Source organism: Festucalex cinctus, chromosome 11 (genome assembly GCF_051991245.1).
Source record: "Festucalex cinctus isolate MCC-2025b chromosome 11, RoL_Fcin_1.0, whole genome shotgun sequence".
Classification (NCBI taxonomy): Eukaryota; Metazoa; Chordata; class Actinopteri; order Syngnathiformes; family Syngnathidae; genus Festucalex; species Festucalex cinctus.
In genome coordinates this window covers 27070315-27089766 of record NC_135421.1, presented here as the reverse complement: position 1 = coordinate 27089766, position 19452 = coordinate 27070315, and the positions used below count along the sequence as shown (strand labels likewise).

Here is a 19452-nt window from a genome sequence, read left to right as displayed (position 1 = left end):
ATAAGTAAAAACAACATCAACAACAACTAACCTCCCAAAAATAGTTATAACAAAAGCAGTTTTGGATGCAATACGCTTCCGTACAAATCAAATCAACAAACAGAAATAGCTTCATAAATTAAAATTGGATGGGTGTATCCACGCACTTTGGTGTGCTGCCGTGGCTCCACTCAGTTGAACCTCTCGGGATGGGCGTGGTTTTCCTCCAACACGGCAGCCAATCAGCGTGGCCCACGACCGGTCCGCGGAGTTGTGTGTGGCTGCCAGAACAGCAGACGCGGAAGGAGAGTCTCTTTCCAGCTCATCGCTTCAAAGTTGTCAACACATGGGACTGCTTTGGACATTAAATACCAAACACATTCGGAATAACGTCGCTTTTCGACACTTGTCGCCTCTCCACTCGAGTGGCTTTTAGCCATGGTTTGCATGGAGCACCTGGCTCACAAGATACTAACTTACTTGCCATATGTTCTTGTTTTGATTGACATGCGATATGAAGGTAAGTCATGCCGTTGTAACGTGGAAATTGTTTCATGGCGTATTGCACGACACGAGATGTCTGATTTTGCGTCATTTTGTTGAGCGTTAGCGAAATCGATTAACTGTGCTAAAGTCAGCGTAGCCGTTTCATTGTCAATCAATATGTTAGCAGGCTAGCTAACCGTAGCTTGTGGACACTTTGAAAACGACTGTTTACGTTTTAGGGAGCTAAACGAACTATACTTGTTATGTTTAAGTGACTCAAGACAACAACAAAAAAATGCATACAGTAATGTAATATTTAGTACTTGCGCAACATAAATGAGTGCAGTCCCTGTGTAAACAATTTACAGTTTTATCGATTTAGTCCAGGGCTAACGTTCTTTTAAAATAAGTCGAAAATTATCTACCTATCTATTATGAGTAATAATAATAATTAAAAAAAAAAGTCTTAACGATTGAGTATTCGTTATACTTAGCTTTTTGAACACACCCAATTTCACAACAATCAACCTGTTTATTGCCTTGCCCAGTTGAAATTTGCTTTCAAACTAAACATAAAAAAAGAACTCATTGCTGAAGTATTTATAACAAACATTACTTTAAATATTAACAAACGATGTAGAATGACAACCGGAGTAAGAAATAGCAGCTATGTGGCAGTGTTAGACAATATAAAAACAATATAAAATATAATATAAAAATAATATAAATATAAAATAATGTAAAAATAATCACAGGCATCCTCTGAAAATTTTCAACTTTTCGAGCATGGTCACAGAACGAGTTAAATTCATTAGGCAAGGCATCACTGAAATTTGTTCGCAACTCCTCCCAAAAAAACATTTTTACATGGCCACAATCAAAGGCCCACACAAAATGTTTTTTTGTAAATTAAAATTTTTGGAACATGTCGCAAGTAAACATTTGTTGGGACTTTCAGCTCGCTTAAATTTTGAAATGTGATTTTTGTTCCTAGTTTGAGCATACTGATTTGTGCATGCTGTCCTGCCAGGAGTCAATTGTGGCAGGGAAGGGAGCGTCGACCACCACATGGAGATGGGCAAGAAGCTGCTTGCAGCAGGACAACTCGCTGACGCTCTCTCTCACTTCCACGCCGCTGTGGGCAAGTGGCCTCAAAACTTCATATGATATGTGCCATGTCGCCGCCTCTGAATTTCCATGTAATTAAACATCATTGTCCCGTGATCAGATGGAGATTCCAAGAACTACTTGGCCTATTACAGGAGAGCCACTGTGTTTCTGGCCATGGGCAAATCCAAGTCGGCGTTGCCAGATTTGAGCAGGGTCATCGAGCTCAAACCTGATTTCACATCTGTGAGTGTCACATTTATAAGCCATTCTTTCAATAGGAAATAATCAGTCTCATCATGTTAACAGTACTTTTAAATTGTGGCACAAATTGAGCAGCCGGTCCAGTAACGTGTGCACTAATTTTCAGTCAAATAAGTTTCATCTCCTTTTCACTTTTTGTCAATGCGAGTTTTACCCCTGTGGTGACGTCGTGAAGAAAGCCAAAGGGAAAACCAAAACACCTAAATGGTTTTAATCCTTTGCCTGGCTGCGAAATTGATTTTCAAACCCTCACCAGGCACGTCTCCAGAGAGGAAACCTCCTTTTGAAGCAAGGCAAGCTGGACGAGGCCGAGAGCGACTTCCGGAAGGTGGTGAGTGGACAAGAATGTGGTTTAACCTGGCCTGATCAGTGTGACTCGTCTGAAGTTAGATTGCTGCTTGAGTAAAGAAATTGAAGTGTGACGTGTAGGGATGTAACGATAACGGCGATATCGTGATATCGCGATATTAAAACTGCCACAATTATATAGTCGTCGCGACATTAAAATCAGCACGTCTGTTAAAAAAAGTTGTTGATTTCCATTTGTGCAGTTCTAGCACCCTCTGGTGGCTTTTTTTTTTTTTTTAGTGCAGTTTAATTTTCACAAGGCATGTTTTGGTCCTTCTATGTATATAAACCGAGTCAATATGTGGAGGAACTCAATCTTGTGCTTGCATTAGCAAGGAAGTGTTTCAATATTAAGTGTTATTAGAGATTGTAGGTTGTTTATAAGTAGGGATGTCACGATAAGGGTAATATCGTGATATTAAAACTGCCACAATATCGTCGTCGTCCTGCTCACAATATTTAAAAGGAACACGTTCAAAAAGTCAGGTTGATTTCCATTTGTGCAGTTCTAGCACCCTCTAGTGGCTAGTTTATTCGTGCAATTTAATTTTCATTGTGGATGTTTTGGCCTTCTATGTTTAAAATCGATGCTAATCGTCAGAACCTAATTTGCTTGTGAAGCGATCAATGTGTGCTTGCATCCGCAAATAAGTGCCTCAATATTATTATTAGAGATTGTAGGTGGCTTATATGCATTGCTGTTATGTACAAAAGCATAATTTTTATTTTAATTTTTTACAATATTGTCATCTTTTTTAAATAGCGCAAATGCCCCCACAATATCGTGATAATTATCGTATCGTGATGTTTGTTTGTTTGTTTTTTTCAAGTATGAGCTCATTAATTTATTTACATTCTAACCTTTTTTTTGTATCGCCAACCTCCCCACAATATCGTGACAATTGATAATATCGTCTCGTGATGTTTTGATATCGTTACATCCCTAGTGACGTGTGTCCACGCTAAGTAAATCCAGTCGAATTGACTGCAAGTAATGTGATATCTCAGTTGAAGGTCCACCCCAGTGACAAGGAGGCAACCGAGGCCCAGAATCAGCTGACCAAATCGGACGAGATCCAGCGTCTGGCGGCTGAGGCGCGGCGCAGCCACGACAGCAACGACTACGCGTCGGCCGCCGCCTTGCTCGACACCGTCATTGAGGCAGGACACGTCCAACTCGTCTGCGACTTCCCGGTCGCGTTTGCTACCCGCGACGTGACTTCACCTGTGTCCACGTTTGCAGACTTGCGTTTGGGACGTGAGCTCTCGCGAGATGCGCGCCGATTGCTTCATCCAGATGGGCGAGACGGGGAAGGCCATCAGCGACCTTAAGGCCTTGTCCAAGTTGAGGAACGACAACACGCACGCCTTCTATCAGCTCAGCACCATCTACTACAACTTGGGAGACCACGAGATGTCCCTCAAGTGAGAATGAAATCATAACACTTTGTCAATGGAACACTGCTGACGGAGCTTCCCTTTCTCTTCAGCGAGGTGCGCGAGTGCCTTAAGCTGGACCCCGATCACAAGCAGTGCTTCAGTCACTACAAGCAGGTGAAGAAGCTCAACAAACAGATCCTGGCGGCTGAGGAACTCATCCAAGAGCAGAGGTGTGTTTGTGATTGGCCCAGAAAACACAGAGTACCACCATAATGACCAATTAAGTGTTCATTTCATTAACGAAAACAAAAATTACGTAGTCAAGGTACATTTTTCACCGGACTGGACTACAAACCCTCATTAATTAATAAGCAATAACTGAGACTAAACCAGTATACATTTTTGTCGACAAATGAAGACGAGACGAAATAAATATGGACATTTGAGTTAATGAACAAAAACGAGACGAAAATGAAATGATTTAGTAAAATCTTGTCTCTGCTAATCTGTCATGTGATATAGTGAACACGCCCCCTTTTAAATCTGCAGCTAGCAAGTGGAACATCCACAAACACATGGGAAGTGGATTCATGGTGAAAAGGGGGGGAAAAAAAACTTATTAAATAAATTATAGTTGTCGCGTAACATTAATCCAACGGCTATAACGTTCCAACAATAATGTTAATCCGACCGCTAACTAATGCTGGCTAATTTACTAGCTTGTAGCATGGCACCATAGTAGCCACTTGCCTGATATAGGCCTACTGTAATTGTGTGTGGAGTTGTTTTTCATCAAAAAGATGAGAAAATTTTACGTGATATAGTTTTAGATCCAAAATATTCAACATTATCTGCTGGAGGAAAAAAAATAAAAAATGCAGGGGTAAAATGATTGTCCTGACTAAAACGTTAACAGTTTCTGTTGACTAAAACTAGATGAATAAAATTGTTTTCTTGGACTAAAATTATGATTATGATTTATAATTGACTAAAACTGGACTAAATAAAAATGAGATGAGGTTGAATAAGTATGATTAAAAAAAAATAACAAGCGTGATTGAAACCTGACTAAAACTGAGACAAAATTTAAAAATGACTGATAAAAAAAAATATTATGACCAATAGTAAAATGCACAAATAGGTTGAAGTGTTCATCAAAAACAATGTAGAAAATGTATTACCCAAAAAATAAATATGTATAACTGTTTGAAAACTGTTATAAAAGATGATATACGACAGTAGTGTCCTTAAAATCAAGCTACTGTAACATGACTGTTCTTACCACTAGTGGGCGCCCACATACCACTAGTAATTCGTACTGCGTGACATCATCTCTGGGCTAATTTCACCGTTCAGGTACGAGGACGCTGTAAGCAAATATGAAGCGGTGATGAAGACGGAGCCCGACGTGGCTCATTTCACCATCCTGGCGAAGGAGCGCATCTGCCACGCGTTGACGCACGTAAGACCGCCCCCCCCTCCCTGCTGCCATTTTGTTGTCGATGGGAACAGCTGTTCAAAAGGGTGTTGGCTCTCACAGGGCCAGCAGCAGCCCACCCAAGCCATCAAGGTGTGCGGCCAAGTCCTCCAGGCAGACCCGCACAACGTCAACGCGCTGAAGGACCGGGCCGAGGCCTACATACAAGATGAACAGTATGAGGAGGGTACGTGCTATCATGTTATAAGCCTTTCATATCATATATTTGCTGCTTACGTCGCATCTGAAGCTTGACGTGTGGTCGGTGGGCTTGGAGGTCACAGAGTAGCTACATGCTTTTTATTACCATCTCAGAGATTAAGTAAAAAGAAATTTTAAAAATACAAAAATTGTGTTTTAAATCATATTGCAGCTTTATTTTGACAACTTTTATTTTTTCTAGTAATATTATTCCTTTTTTTGGGGGGGGAAAAAAGAAGACTAAGTCTTACAGAAATATTGCTTTTTACTTCCAATATTTCAACATTTTTCTTGCAACAGTCCAACTTTTTCTCATAGTATTATTACTTTTTTCTTGAAAGTAAAATGTTTTTTTTCCCCTTAAGATAAAAAAAAAAAAATGCTACTTTTATCCCACAAAAATTTATTTCTTTATCTTTTTACACCTCTAAACCCTCAGCATTCATATATATATATATATATATATATATATATATATATATATATATATATATTTTTTTTTATATATTTTTTTTTTAACCCAATCCAGAAGAAAATGTTAATTATTTGCTGTTCAGTCAGGCTAAAAAGGGGATCCACTTGAATGTTGAATTTATTCATTCATTTTTTTCTTGTAATATAATTTTCTCAGAAAAATGAACTTGCGCAATATTATGACTTTTTTTTTTTAAGGTTTCAACTTCATTCTTGCAACAGTCCAACTCCCTCCCCCCCCCCCGATTGTTGTACATATTCAAAATTACATTTTTGCCATAGTATTGTGACATTTTTCTCAAAACAATAGAACCTTTTTCTCCTCTCCTGATATTTTTCACAACATTGTTTATAAAAAAACAAATGAAAAAGTGTTGGACTCGGGTTATTGGATTGTATTTGCCTTCCTTGTCATGATTTTTTTTTTGTGGTAGTGCTTTTATTTAGTTACTTCTCAGTTAAAAAAAAAAAAAAAAAAAAAGTTCAGGGATTTCCATGTATTTTGCTCGTACGCCAAATTTTCTTCTGACCAAACATGCCCTTCTAAATAACATGTCATGACAGGGGTCCACCACAAGGGGTCCTACTAGCTCCACCATCAATAAGCACTGAAACCTCATGTGAGTGTAAGAGTGTAATGGTAGTAGTAGTCTTCTATATTAGCTACTTGTAATTACAGTAAGCGCCACACTGAAATTATAGTATTGACACTTGTTTCTTGAAAAGATTTCTCGTAATATTGTATCTTTTTTTTCCCCTTGCATAAATGTTTTCCTGTAATATCACAACTTTTCTCATTACGTTTCTCATTAGAAATTTTCCCCGACAGGACTCCCCCCCCCTCAAAATACAAGACGTGATTGTTCAAACAATGCAACTTTTTCCATCTGACAAGCACCAAACATCCTCCCTTAAGTGTCGCAACGTCCAATGAAGGCAGATGGTGAAAAATCCCGTTTCCCACCTGACACCTGGCGTTGTCTTTGCCAAACGACACATCCTTGGCCGCCGTTTGCCGAAATCTGGCGCTCGAATGCGATACTGAGACATTATGGACAACTTTATTGTTTTTACATAACAAAAACCGCCCAGCCGTGTCCGTCAAACACTTTTAATAGCAGCATCCATTGCGGCACGCCCGGCAACAACCTCGACGACCGTCTCGTCCAATCCTGTCACCGAGCTCAAACGCACAATGAACGCAGCAGGAGCTCTCAGATGTGCTCGCGGTGGCTTTTAAAGTGTCACAGCTGCCTGAGGCTGCTTAATTCACCTTTTAGGGCAACTCGCCGGATAAACAGACAGACTCGAGCAGCTGCAACATGAGCTCCACGTTATCAAATAATATTGACACATTATTCAATTGCTCCCAATAACGTGTAAATACGTTGTTGTTTTTTTCTTTTAAGTGTCCCAAAGGCGTATTTATACGTCTTTTTGTTTTTTTATGCTAGAGCATACAGAAGGCTTTGATGCAGCCTCTTAACTGCGAAGAACGGTTGCAGAAATGGTAGTTATTACACAAACGGCCAGTAGGTGGCAGCAGAGCAAAGGAGCTCAACCAGGGCCATGTAGAAAAAAAGCTCAATTACTTACAATTTGAAATAGATTTGTGAAAACTGATGAAACTTGGCTCTCTTCTAATGCTAACTGCTGCAAGACGGAAACAGAAACACTTTTTTTTTTTCCCTGATGAAAGAAGAGAGTTTAAGCTTTCTTTTGATAGATGCCATGCTTTTATAGCAATAGAACACAATTTTCTGTGGGCCTTGAAAAATCAGTCAAAATCCAGTAAAATCTGTGAAAATGGCTGGGAGTGAACGAGTTAAGAAGAATGCATATGACTAAATGGTTCTTTTCTGCGTTGCAGCTATTAAGGACTACGAGAGTGCGTCACAATACAGCGAAAACGACCGCCAGATCAAAGAAGGTCAGGAGAGAGCCCAGCGTCTCCTCAAGCAGTCCCAGAAGAGAGATTACTACAAAATCTTGGGCGTCAAGAGGTACCAACTTTAAAAACATTGTCACAAAATCAACACTCAGCAATGATGTCATCAAGGTTGTTATTTTGTTACACAACAGGACGGCTCAGAAGAAGGAGATCATCAAAGCGTACAGAAAACTGGCGCAACAGTGGCATCCGGACAACTTCCAGGATGCCGAAGAAAAGAAGGCGGCCGAGAAGAAGTTCATAGACATCGCTCAAGCCAAGGAGGTCCTGACCAACCCGGGTAAGAACGACGAAAGCAACGGCTTCATGAATAAAAAAAAGTCACGGTGGAACTGTATGGCAATATTTTATTCTTCTGGATAATATTGGTGTTTCCATGCAGAGATGAGAACCAAGTTCGACCACGGCGAAGACCCCATGGACCCCGAGAGTCAGCAGGGTCACCACGGCGGCCATCACTTCCACCACCCCCACTTCCAGGGCTTCAACCCGTTCGGATCGGGAAATTTCCAATTCAAATTTAATTTCCACTGAGGACGCTGGAGCTCAGACGATCTCCATTTAAAAAAAAAAATGTGAGCTTGATTAAAGCAGTTTGTCAATTTGCAAACTCGATTTTGAATATGACACGTTGCTATGCAAACAAAGAGGAGCTTTTTACCTACCAGGAGCAAAGGGATCATTCCAAAGTATGTTTTTTTTTTTTTTTCTTTGATGCCACAACCGTTCAGGAAAATCATTTTGTACAGGTCATCAAACTGCTATTTTTATAGGATTGGAATGTGTCTACTCTTGACTTGTAAATAAAGAGCTTATTTATGTATATTAAATGCAATTCTTGAGTCAATTTGTTCAAATGTTGCATTTATTTTCATCCGCACTTGAATGATATGAAAAAAAGTGACACGGCACAGTGAAAGGTGAACCACGTCGGGTTTCATTTAAGACTTAGGCCAAGTTGCAACAATGCATTCCTGAGATCACAATGCTGAATAATCTTACAAAAAAAAAAATGGATCTTTGACATCGATAACCGTCAATGGTAATGAATGCATTAAATGTAATAAGTAAAAAAAAAAAAAAATCATGTAGACACATAATAGACTGCAACTCAAGCCTTATTTTGAGGTTGGTGAATTAAGCCTGCTACATTTTATGCTACTCTTGGTTTAAGAGAAACATTTTTATCAGCTACGACATGTCAGTCTAGAAAGTACAACCGCAACCCTGCTGAGGACCAGAAAATGGACGGAACATGAAAGCTTTCATTTCTTTGCATGAGGTAATGAATGAACCCTGGCAGGCCAATGTTACTACTTGCTGATGTTTTTGAGGATATTTCCTCCAACCTATTTGATGGCGTTCCCACTGTTACGTAACAATGCTCCGTCAAACATTCCACCCAAACAAAAAAATATTTGTACAAATAAAAGCCGCCTCTCTAATAGTACAAGTGTTCCTTACCTACTGTATAGCTTTTGCTACACAAAAATGCCGAGCTCTGAAAGGCCTTTAACTTGTAGGTGCTGTTGCTAGGCAACCATTTTTTACAAAATGAGTATTTATAGTGTTAAGTCTTTGACCGCCAAAAACGTTTAACAATCAGTAAAATCACGACGTATATTGCCATAAACGTAAAATAACGTCAACATTTTTTTATTTATTTATTCTCAGTGCAACGTCTAAGTGCAGCGCTGCCTGGTCAATGGGTTGTGGAATCTAAAACACTCTAAACTATGGCCAGCAGATGGAAGCATTGTATCTCTTTTCGTCAATGATCAAAGCCTCTGTCATATCAAAGTTTTTCGTTGATAGCGTGTGGCAGTAAAAGAGTTCAAAAGAAAGGTCAGTAAGTATTAATATAAGTATTAAGATAACCTTATTTTTTTTTGCTTGAAAAATTGTCAATTTTTCATTCTAAAAACTCATTTTTTTCTTTTAGCATACAAGAAAAAGTCCATCACAGGTGAGAAAAGTAATTTTAGAGTATTACATTGGCGGGAATCATAATTGAATAAGAACAAAGCTGTACATTTGCAAGGTTGGAGGGGAAAAGGTTGAACATTTCAAAGTTTTTGAGTAAAGAGCTCAAATTCAAATTACACCAAAAATAATCTTATAATGTTTGGTAAGAAAATTGTCAGTCAAAACAAAGTCTTTTGTTGGCTTTGCTCAATCTTCATATTTTTTTATTTTATTATTTTATATATATTTTTACCTGATTTATAAACAATGATGTCATGAGATACGACCCAAGTGACCCAACTTAAGAGTTTTGGGTGATTCAAGCTGTTTGGATAATTTTTTGTTTTGTTTTAAGGCTTCATCAAGCTCTTGACTACAGTTTACTGACAAATTAAAATAAAGAAGATTACACGTGCAGTTAAAGCAATCACATCACGACTATTTTGACTGCAGCTTACTGAGGAGCTATAACCGTCTCCGTGTACCGTACATCTGTATTATACTTCATCAGCAAATATTGAGCAGCAGTTTTTCACTCCAAAAACATGTACTTGAACTTTCAGACTTTTTTTTTTTTTTTTTTTGTAGTGGTTTTCTGACAACAGCTACGATGGTCAATCTAATGGACGGTTTATTGATGATGAATGAATGGACCTTGTTATACTGTGAGCATTTTTAAAAACTATTATTCTTTTTTTTTTTTTACGTTAAATAATAAGACAGGATTTCAGTGCAATGTATGACAACACAAACCTGATCTCCTTCATGCTTCCACGCGTACCAGTAGAAATAACGTCCCTCTTGGTTATTTGCAGACGTCAGGCGTGGATGGTGCAAATTGAATGCCGGAGCACACGTAGAAAATATCCCCAAATCATCCCCAGTGGACGTGCAATCGTTTGACTTCAGGCGTCCTCATTTGACCCCTTTTGCTAAAGTTCATCACGCTTGTGGCCTGTCAAGGAAAATTAAGTTTGGTTGGTAAACAAATGTAAACATTTTTTAAATAAGAACAAAAAAAAAAAAAGTAGAATGTAATACAATTTTGGGGCACATTTTTTTAAAATGTTGTAAACTATAAGTGTAAAATCCTATTTAATATGAATAAAAACATATTTTGAGGAAAAGTTGTAATGTTAATAAAAATAAATCTTAACACGTATGAGGAAAAAAATAAACTAAAATCAGAAAAAAAGTTGGACCCCTCCTTTATTCTCATGAAAACAAATATGTTTGAGAAAAAAGTATAAAATCAAAAACTTAAAAGGAAGTTTTATCCAGAAAACATTTTTTTTACGAAAAAAAAAGTAGTTTTAACAAGAAAGTGCTGCCAAAATCTGTCAACAAATAATTTTATTTCTTTGTGAGTTAATTTACTTGTTAAATATTTTAGATGCAGCGCTAACAAAAAGTAATAACGCGGTTCACTTTTCGCGGTCTCGCGGATTTTTTTTAAGTGCAATTTTGCATATTTTTTTGCAGTACTATACCCATTTTATAAAATTTATGAAGTTTTGAACATTATCAATGTTTGAACAAGAGAGAAATGTGAGAACATGTAAATGCCTCAATGAGAAAAGTGTATAAATTGTGTGGTAGGGGATTTTAGAGCCTTAAAACATTTATAAGAGTTGTAAAACATAAAGCTAACTACTTCGCGGATTTCATTTATTGCGGGTATTTTTTGGAACCGAACCCCAGCGGAAAACGAGGGAACACTGTATATATGAGAATGAAGTTATTTGAGAAAAAAGTACTATTATTGTTATAAAAGTAATAAAAGTAAAAAGTTTAATTATAAAAGAAAATTTTGATTTTTTTTTAGTCATCTTTAAAATTTACATAACAATATTAAAAAACAAAAAAAAGACTAAAATTTAGTAATCTTGCAATGAAAATTCTCCCTGTTTTTGTTTTTTAGAAAAAGTATTCTGATAAAAAGTCATACTAAAATAATCAACTTTTTAATAGTGACAATTTTGATTTTTTTTTTAAACAAAGTTTCATAATTGTATAATAATAAAAGTAATATATATATATATATATATATATATATATATATATATATATATATATATATATATATATATATATATATATATATATATATATAACCCTAACCCTAACCCTAACCCAAAAAATAATAATCTCACCAGAATCAAAACATTATTATTATAATTTTTTTTTTTTTTGGTAGCAAAGCGACTTAGGTTGAAAAAGAACCTTCGAGTGGTCGTGCATACCTCCATTGTGTTGCGACGACGTCCGTTTGGACGTGTTGGTGTCTTCTTGTTGATGGATTCCCTTCAGCAGCTGCTTGATTTCGTTATCGTAGTCGACCCATTCGGGCACGATCCTCGCCGCCGCCGACAGTTTGGGCTCTTTGGTTTTGGGATTATTACACTGCGCCGCAAACATAAAAACAAAAAAAAACAACCACATCTCACGCTACATGGACGTTCCTTATAGACTCGGATGCAAAGGCTGGGAAATTACCTTAGAGGTTCTTCAAGAAGACAATTTGAGGGGCCAAACTCCATTTTGCTCATTTTGCAGGTGAGTGATTTACAGTTTTATGTTGCTAAATGTGTACTGCATTCACGGTCGAAGGCCAAACCTCAAATGTCCAATACATGCAGTATTTCTAAAGTTTCATTTAGACCAACATTATACTGCACTTCAATTCAAAATGACAAAAATGGAGCTGGCCCACTGTAGTTCTCAGGTGTTCCTTGTAAATGCGGTCAAATTCGCAGCCGTGTGTCATTTATAAGCAGCATGCTGCTTGTTTGTTTGTTTGTTTGTTTTCCCTGTGGCGGATGTGGCTCTCACCAGGTCGATGGTCTTGGCCGTCACTTTGGAGGCGTCGTTACACCACGTCTCACACCACAGCCACTCCTGAGGCAGAGACTTGATGGCCACCTGGTGGATCATGTTGTTGGGAAGGTCCTGCGAGCAGCGCAAGAGCACGACAAGTTCGGCCACATGACGTACAACAGTCAAGATCCAGTGAGAGCCAATACAAGAGCTGGATTATCAATTTTACCTTTACAAAGATAATAATGGTTAGAGAATGACACTGTCGCAGAGGTAGTCAAACTCATTCACTATTATTGACAAGTATACATGTCAGGATAAAACATATATATATATTTTTTAAAGTTATGGTCTTACAGGAAACAAGCAAAATCTTCATATTATTAAAAAAAAACTTGCAGTCTTACAAATATGAAAATACTTTTGAGAAAGAAAAAAAATTTTTAAGTCAGTCTTTACTTTTTTTGGACAGACTACAACAAAGTGTAATTGCACATCCACTACAGTAGGTGGCAGTAGCGCTCTTATTGTCAGTGACTGTGCTAGTAATACTTGCATTAGCTTCTCTGCAGATGTGCATTTACAACAATTTTATGTGGGACACCCTGAGAGATATTTATTTAACGTTTGTTATGGTTGTTATATGCAGTGAAGAACATCCTACAAACAAAACAGGCCCACTGTTTCACTCAATACTGCTCTCGTACTGGATACTTGCCATCCTTAACATTGTTTCCAGCAAAGCGGGTACCCTGTACATCATCTTTTACCTGGTCCAGGTTCGACAGACTGTTGGGGTCCTGGCTGAGCGCTTGGTACTGGCCTCGCAGTCTGTCGCCGGCGGCGATCTTACGGAACTTCTTCAAATCCACCACGTAGAGCGCGCTGCGGAGGAGATACGGTGCGAGTGAGGACACCAGGCAGGTGTGAGAAATCTCATACTAAAAGCCTCATAAAAAGCACTTTGCAAAAGCCATAAAATGACTCCGAGGAGCCGATTCATAAAAAAACACATCGACACATTCGGGAAGTGGTAGGCGTGTTAATAAAAGTGAAGTTACAGTATAGCCTCTGTATTAAGTAAGTATAAGTTATATACATCCTTTTAATTATTTTTTTTGACTATCTTAAGTGAAGTTATTTTTTTCCCCATTTGGAAAAAAAAAATCATTTTCTAAAAAAGTACTCTTATGAGGATTTTTTTTATTTTTATTTTTTTTTTGTAGATAAGTATTATGTTGTGCAGGCTATAAATTGTGTGTTTTTTTTTTCATTTATATTTCTTTCTGTTATCTGATTTGCAAAGTGACATAAAAAAAAAAAAGGGGCTGCAAAAAAAAATAAAAAATCAGTTTTAATGAGGAATGCAACATTGTTCGATTGTGTTTTTAAAACACAATCGCTATTGGCACAATTCGTGAGGTGGAAAAGTGCATGATATCAGATGTTTTCAGATTATGAGACCTCTTCTAAATGTGGATAAAAATGTGATATATGTATTGAATATGTGCCAGCGCTGTAAGATTAAAAATCAGTGGTTGAACGTGTACCTGATGTGGTACTTCCTGTGTCCCAGATGCGACGCCCAGTAGCCGCTTTTCCAAAAGCGATAGCCGTCCATCTCTGTACGGCTGTCACAAAAAGGTGTGTAGCCGTAAGGAGCCCCCTCCAAGTCCAGATCCCGCAACTCCTTCAGATCTGCCCGAACTATCTGCGAATAGACGCAGAAAGGAACTGGAGAGATTCTTACGCACGCGCCACCGTCGCCATCTTTATAAAGTTGGTTTTCATGCTGACTTGGTCGGCGTCCACAAAGATGATTTTGTCCACGGCCAGGGGGAAAAGGACGTCCAGGAAGAGGATCTTGTAGCCCCAGATGATGCGCTGCTTCTCCGTCTGCTGGTGGAGCCAGCGTGGCCACTTGTACTGCACAAGTTCATACTGGAAGCCGTACGAGTCCGCCATGTGAGAGATGGTCTCCTAAAGGGTTGTTGTGACAAAAAAAAAAGAATGGATGCAGGCTGCTTTGTATCAGTGGTTCACATTGGTATGTCGTACACAGACTGTAATAAAACAAAGTCAACATGAACTCCTTAGTACCCTAACTAGTTAACTCTTTCACTCCCAGCCATTTTCACAGAAGCAATCCCGTTCGCTTCCGGCTGTTTTACTGGATTTTGACTGATTTTGCAAGGCCCACAGAATATTGTGTTCTATGGCTATAAAAGCATGGAACCTATCAAAAGAAAGATTAAAGACTCTTCTTTCATCAGGAAAAAAAGTATGTTTCTATCTGTTTCCGTTTTGCAGCAATTGGCATTAGAAGAGAGCTAAGTTTCATCAGTTTTCACAAATCTATTTCAAATTGTAAGTAATTGAGCTTTTTTTCTACATGGCCCTGGTTGATCTCGTTTGCTCTGCTGCCACCTGCTGGCCGTTTGTGTAATAACTACCATTTCTGCAACCGTTCTTTGCAGTTGAGAGGCTGCAGCAAAGCCGGCTGGATGCTCTAGCATAAAAAACAAAAAAAACAAAAAAAAAACGTATAAATACGTCTGGGACACTTGGAACATAAAAAAAAAAAAAGTATTTACACGTTATTGGGAGCAAATGAGTTAACCAATAAGTGATCGTTTTAGGATAGAGCCAGTTCGCATCCCTGTACAAGCTGAGGATGGCGACCCCAAATGGACTAAAATAACACACCCGACGTGCACATTTATTGTGGGAATGCTAAAAGCATCCATTGGCATTCAGCAAGACATCCTTCACTACAATTTCACAACATTTCAATGATGATTTCAAGTCCACTGTGGCTAGTGCGGCGGAGCTTTGACCGGTCAACAGGAGGCGATGGTTCGAATCCCACCTTACATAGATTGCAGTTCAAGTTTTCTTTTTATTCATTCATTTTCACATAATTTATCTTTCAATTTACTTCATAAGCACATGCGTTCAAATCATGTCATGCACATATTAGAGTTCAGCATTCCCACGCAATTTCTCCAGAAATTGCACATTGTCTAGTTATTGCATGGGTTTGTATTGTTCTTTTAATAGTGCACAATCATATAAAATAATTGCAAGCTCTTGATTTAAAAAAAAAAAAAAAAAAAAAAGTTGAGACACTTTGAAAAACGGCACAAGGAGCAAACGGTTGATACAGCTGTCACAATGGTGAATGTCCTGTTTCAAGTTTTGTCGATGTGTAATAACCTGAAGACAGCCGTGATGTGAAGCTATTTGAGAACGCATGTGTTTGTTTACAGATGATGAAATAAAAGTGCATTTTGGAGCTGCTGCGCTGTTTTCCAAGGTAAGACATATCAAAGGAAAGATGACATCAAAAGGAATCTTAAAGAGAAAAAGTGAGAGTGAGGCAAATAAATAAGCAACAAGCATCTAACCAGAACTAACAGTAGAATGGCCAGCTCTGTCTGTGCCTTGACTGAAATTAAATGCCAAAAATCACAGACACTAAACAAGGTAACACACCTAACGATTTTTAACATCTTGGAAAAGTCAAGTGAATTCATTTGTATCGAAACACCTTTTTTATTCTAGAAGATAATTGCTAAAAAAAATATGTACAAAATTGGAGAACTCAATTGTGGACATACAGCGTTTTTTTTTTTAAACACATTTTTTTTGTTGATTTTTTTTTTTTTTTTTTGTGCGTCGCTAAAATGGAGCCTAGAGACACAATTTGGAGTTGGAATGAGCCTAGCCTACACCCTGAAAATGCCTCTTCCTTATGGATGGTCAGCTGACGAGGCCACTTTAGAGTGCCTCATTGTTGACCACGAGTGCATGCACATTACAGAGAAAAAGTCGCACGGGTGAGAAGAGGAAAAAGGGATGGGGAAAAAAACCTGATGCGACAGAAAGTGAGTGGACCAGGGGTTGGGCTGCCGTAGCCACTTTAGAGCGCCTCGTTGTCTTCAAATGAAATTACTTTGCCGCCATGTTGTGGCATCTATACTGTAGCTCATAGCTCATTCCAATTGTTATTTTTTTGCAGATTTTTGCCATTAATGGCATTGGGTTCACGAACCACACTTGAGTTATTGTGATAATTGATGCGGTACCTTGAACGAGGGTGAGAGGTAATTCTTGAGAAACCAGAACTTGACGGGCGTTTTGGTGTGGCGAAGGACGGACAGCATCATGATCCTGAAATAGAGGCGGAAGGAGAGGGAGAACTCACAGGATCAAGGCTGAAAAGAAGATCACTTTTAAGGCCTGGAGCGTAACCGATGAGAAGCTGTGAGAAATGAGGAGCTCCTACCGCAGAAAGCGCTCGTACAGATGACCGGAGGCAACTGAAAATATGTTTAGAACATCCTCCCTCTTCTTTTCGCCATCATCCTTCTTGGGGCCTCCTCCTGCGATGCTGTAGACCAGACAACAATTTGTCTTATTTCCTCCTTGATGGATGTCTTTCATACAGTGAATCAAAAGTATGCCTGGAAGTTGCCGGGCTCTTATTAAGCCAGGAGCAAGCAAAGAAAAACAACATGTATCACGTGTGTGACTCTTTTGAAGCCAATTGAGGTTTTCCATTAAATATTATCATTATAATTGCATTCTATAAGGTTGAATTTTGACACGATCCTCCAGAGTACTATCATTCCAATTGCTGACAGAAGATAGTGTCAATCTTGAGGGGCAAAATGGATGCATAATTTTACTACATTCAATATAAAAAATTTATTTACAAACATGGAGAGCCATTTAAGTGTGATTTACTCATCTTTCCATTAGGCTAAATATGTCACGGGAGATGTGCCAAAACGATTGGTGTTGATTTAAAAAAAATAAATAAATCAATGAAAATGCTTTGTAAATGAGTAGGAAATGACACTGATGCATATCTAATTAGATGAGCGATGTCCAAGATACAAGTACCTACATAAGCAGATGGCCACAATGGAAAGCTAAGATTCAGCTCGAATGAAGTACGGTCACTATGTAACTATGGCTGGTATTAAAAAAAATAAAAAAAATAAATGAAAAAACAAAACAAAAACGAATGTGCACACAATCTCAACAAGGAAGTGTAAACAAAAGTTAGGTACTAAGTTACTGGACTATTTTCCAGAAATATAAGCATCATTGCATTTGCACAAACTCCAAGCACATGCTTTCAGAAAAATTGACATTCTTACAACTTTCACAACATAACTGTTTTTAAATTTTGAACATGTTCAACATTTCCTGGCGATCAGAAAAACTATTAAAGCGCAAGTCAACTTTAAACATTTCTTGACAATAATATATGACCTCACTAGTCTAAACACGACATTCTGATTAATATTACATTTTTGGAATATGAGCTATGCAGCAAAATCCAGCCGTTTTTATCCATCTCAGGGGAAGGCCATTTTGCCACTTGCTGTCGACTTAAGATGACGTCACAGGTGCTCCGAGCTCAGGCAACAACCAATCACAGCTCACCTGTTTTCTGAAGCTGAGCTGTGATTGGTTGATACCTGAGACCTGAACAACTGTGGTGTCACTTTCACTCGACAGCAAGTGGCAAAATGGCCGTCTTCTGTTACTGATAGAAATTGCTGGATTTTGCTGCTTAACTCATATTGCACTAACACAATATTAATCAGAATACTGTATTTAGACTTAGAGGGGCTTCATAGAACATATCAAGACGTCAAGAATTTTTTGGGGGGGTTGACTTCCTCTTTAGAAATAGGTGAACATCTGACGAACCGCTACCAAACGTTGCAACCTTGAACGAACCCTGACGAGATATCAACATTCGCTAGCTTCACAAACGTTCGCCCCCTCAAGCTTTAAAAGGTTTCTATTGTGACAATAATGTTATGCGTTAGTCTATCCATGGTGTTTTGTACAATGCGCTAGCATTAGGTTAGCGCCGGTGATCTTGCAATAGCGTGTAATTCTTTTTTATTTTGTGTTTTACGGTAAATTTCAATTGGGTGTGTCAATAGACAAACTTGACTCTTTTTGAAAAACTACTCACAATCTGCCAAACTGCACAAGAGGACAGAAAATGGCAGGCTGGTGAAGGGCACCAAGTGCAGTAGTATCATAGCGTTTTTTTTAACGAGTACGAGTACAGACGTACTGTACTGCATTGACACGCCAAAGGAGAATTGGCACTCAATTAACTTTTTAGTGATAACCAACTTGCGTGCTCAAGTTGCTTTGTGCATTGGACTTAGCTTGACTTGGTGTGCATGTTTAATGCGATTGAAAGTACTTGAACTTGTCAGTGGGGAGTAGACATAGTGAATGTTTTCAAAGTAACTGCAAGGAGCGATTCAGACAGTCGAATCTATCAGTCCAGTCCGAAGGCAGGACTAGCCTATTTGTAACATTTGCTCGCCATCCAGAAAACCTTCCATTCCACTTACTCTCTGCATCCAATAACCTCAGCTCTGCTTAAATCCGGAGAACCGGATAAGACTAACAGGCAAAAAGTCCTTGGGAGCAGAAATCGCCCCACGACAGGGATGTGAGCGTTTTGCAAATAATGCAAAACCGCGAGCCGCTCCATTAGACTAAACGCAGGGATATTTCAAGTAATAAGGGAATCATTTGCGCAACGTTTGCCTTACGCTCTGCACCATAAACCTATCGCAAATGCAATTTAGTTCGTCCGCTGAGGCACACCGTCACATTGAATCAATTGCACTTTTCTGTTTTGCCAAATACAAGATCTGGACCGATATTGTAGATCGTGAGCATGTGATGAAATGTAGCTCCTGGCGCCACTAGTATAAATCACAATATTAACTATCAGGAGGTTAAAAGTGAAGAAAAAAAAGACATTTACATCCAGACAAGAGCTCAAGATCGCCATTTGTAAGCAAGCACATCGCCAAGACAAGGCTGAACCAACTCCTGTGAGGGTTTCAATCAATATATGACCTTCCTTCCATCTTCTACAACAAATCCCTCAAAGTAGTCCCGAGATTACAAATGAAATGTAGGAGCAAGCAAGTCTAGACTCAAGTATGAT

General features: G+C 38.5%; 2 protein-coding genes across 5 annotated transcripts in view; one reads left to right on the top strand and one right to left on the bottom strand.

Moving 5' to 3' along the window:
- The first annotated feature begins 251 nt into the window (after nucleotides 1-251).
- Nucleotides 252-8497, top strand: dnajc3a (DnaJ (Hsp40) homolog, subfamily C, member 3a). 2 transcript variants are annotated; one of them, XM_077536138.1, is made up of 12 exons: nucleotides 252-499; nucleotides 1496-1606; nucleotides 1694-1818; nucleotides 2093-2167; nucleotides 3193-3345; nucleotides 3428-3609; nucleotides 3675-3794; nucleotides 4921-5026; nucleotides 5105-5228; nucleotides 7587-7719; nucleotides 7799-7947; nucleotides 8050-8497. In XM_077536138.1, exons 1-12 carry the CDS (start codon nucleotides 418-420, stop codon nucleotides 8199-8201), a joined length of 1512 nt encoding a protein of 503 aa, XP_077392264.1. In that variant the 5' UTR covers nucleotides 252-417; the 3' UTR covers nucleotides 8202-8497. The 2 variants fall into 2 exon arrangements, with proteins under 2 accessions (XP_077392264.1, XP_077392265.1); XM_077536139.1 differs by having other exon boundaries at nucleotides 1460-1606.
- An 84-nt stretch (nucleotides 8498-8581) lies between these two features.
- uggt2 (UDP-glucose glycoprotein glucosyltransferase 2) overlaps nucleotides 8582-19452 on the bottom strand; it is a 40645-nt gene continuing 29774 nt past the window's right edge. For 2 of the 3 annotated variants that reach the window (XM_077536130.1, XM_077536127.1), the window contains 8 exons: nucleotides 16738-16842; nucleotides 16538-16622; nucleotides 14247-14429; nucleotides 14000-14160; nucleotides 13220-13334; nucleotides 12465-12581; nucleotides 11876-12035; nucleotides 8582-10587 (listed from right to left, as the gene is read on the bottom strand). In XM_077536130.1, coding sequence (XP_077392256.1) covers nucleotides 10565-10587; nucleotides 11876-12035; nucleotides 12465-12581; nucleotides 13220-13334; nucleotides 14000-14160; nucleotides 14247-14429; nucleotides 16538-16622; nucleotides 16738-16842 — 949 coding nt within the window. In that variant the 3' untranslated portion in view covers nucleotides 8582-10564. Of the gene's footprint in view, nucleotides 10588-11875; nucleotides 12036-12464; nucleotides 12582-13219; nucleotides 13335-13999; nucleotides 14161-14246; nucleotides 14430-16537; nucleotides 16623-16737; nucleotides 16843-19452 lie in introns of those variants that run through there. The other variant, XM_077536129.1, reaches the window with a different exon arrangement.

Coding starts and splice junctions, on each gene's coding strand:
- dnajc3a (XM_077536138.1), top strand. CDS start 418: ATGGTTTGCATGGAGCACCTGGCTCACAAGATACTAACTTACTTGCCA. Junction 500..1,495: donor GATTGACATGCGATATGAAG/GTAAGTCATGCC, acceptor CTGTCCTGCCAG/GAGTCAATTGTGGCAGGGAA. Junction 3,346..3,427: donor TGCTCGACACCGTCATTGAG/GCAGGACACGTC, acceptor CCACGTTTGCAG/ACTTGCGTTTGGGACGTGAG.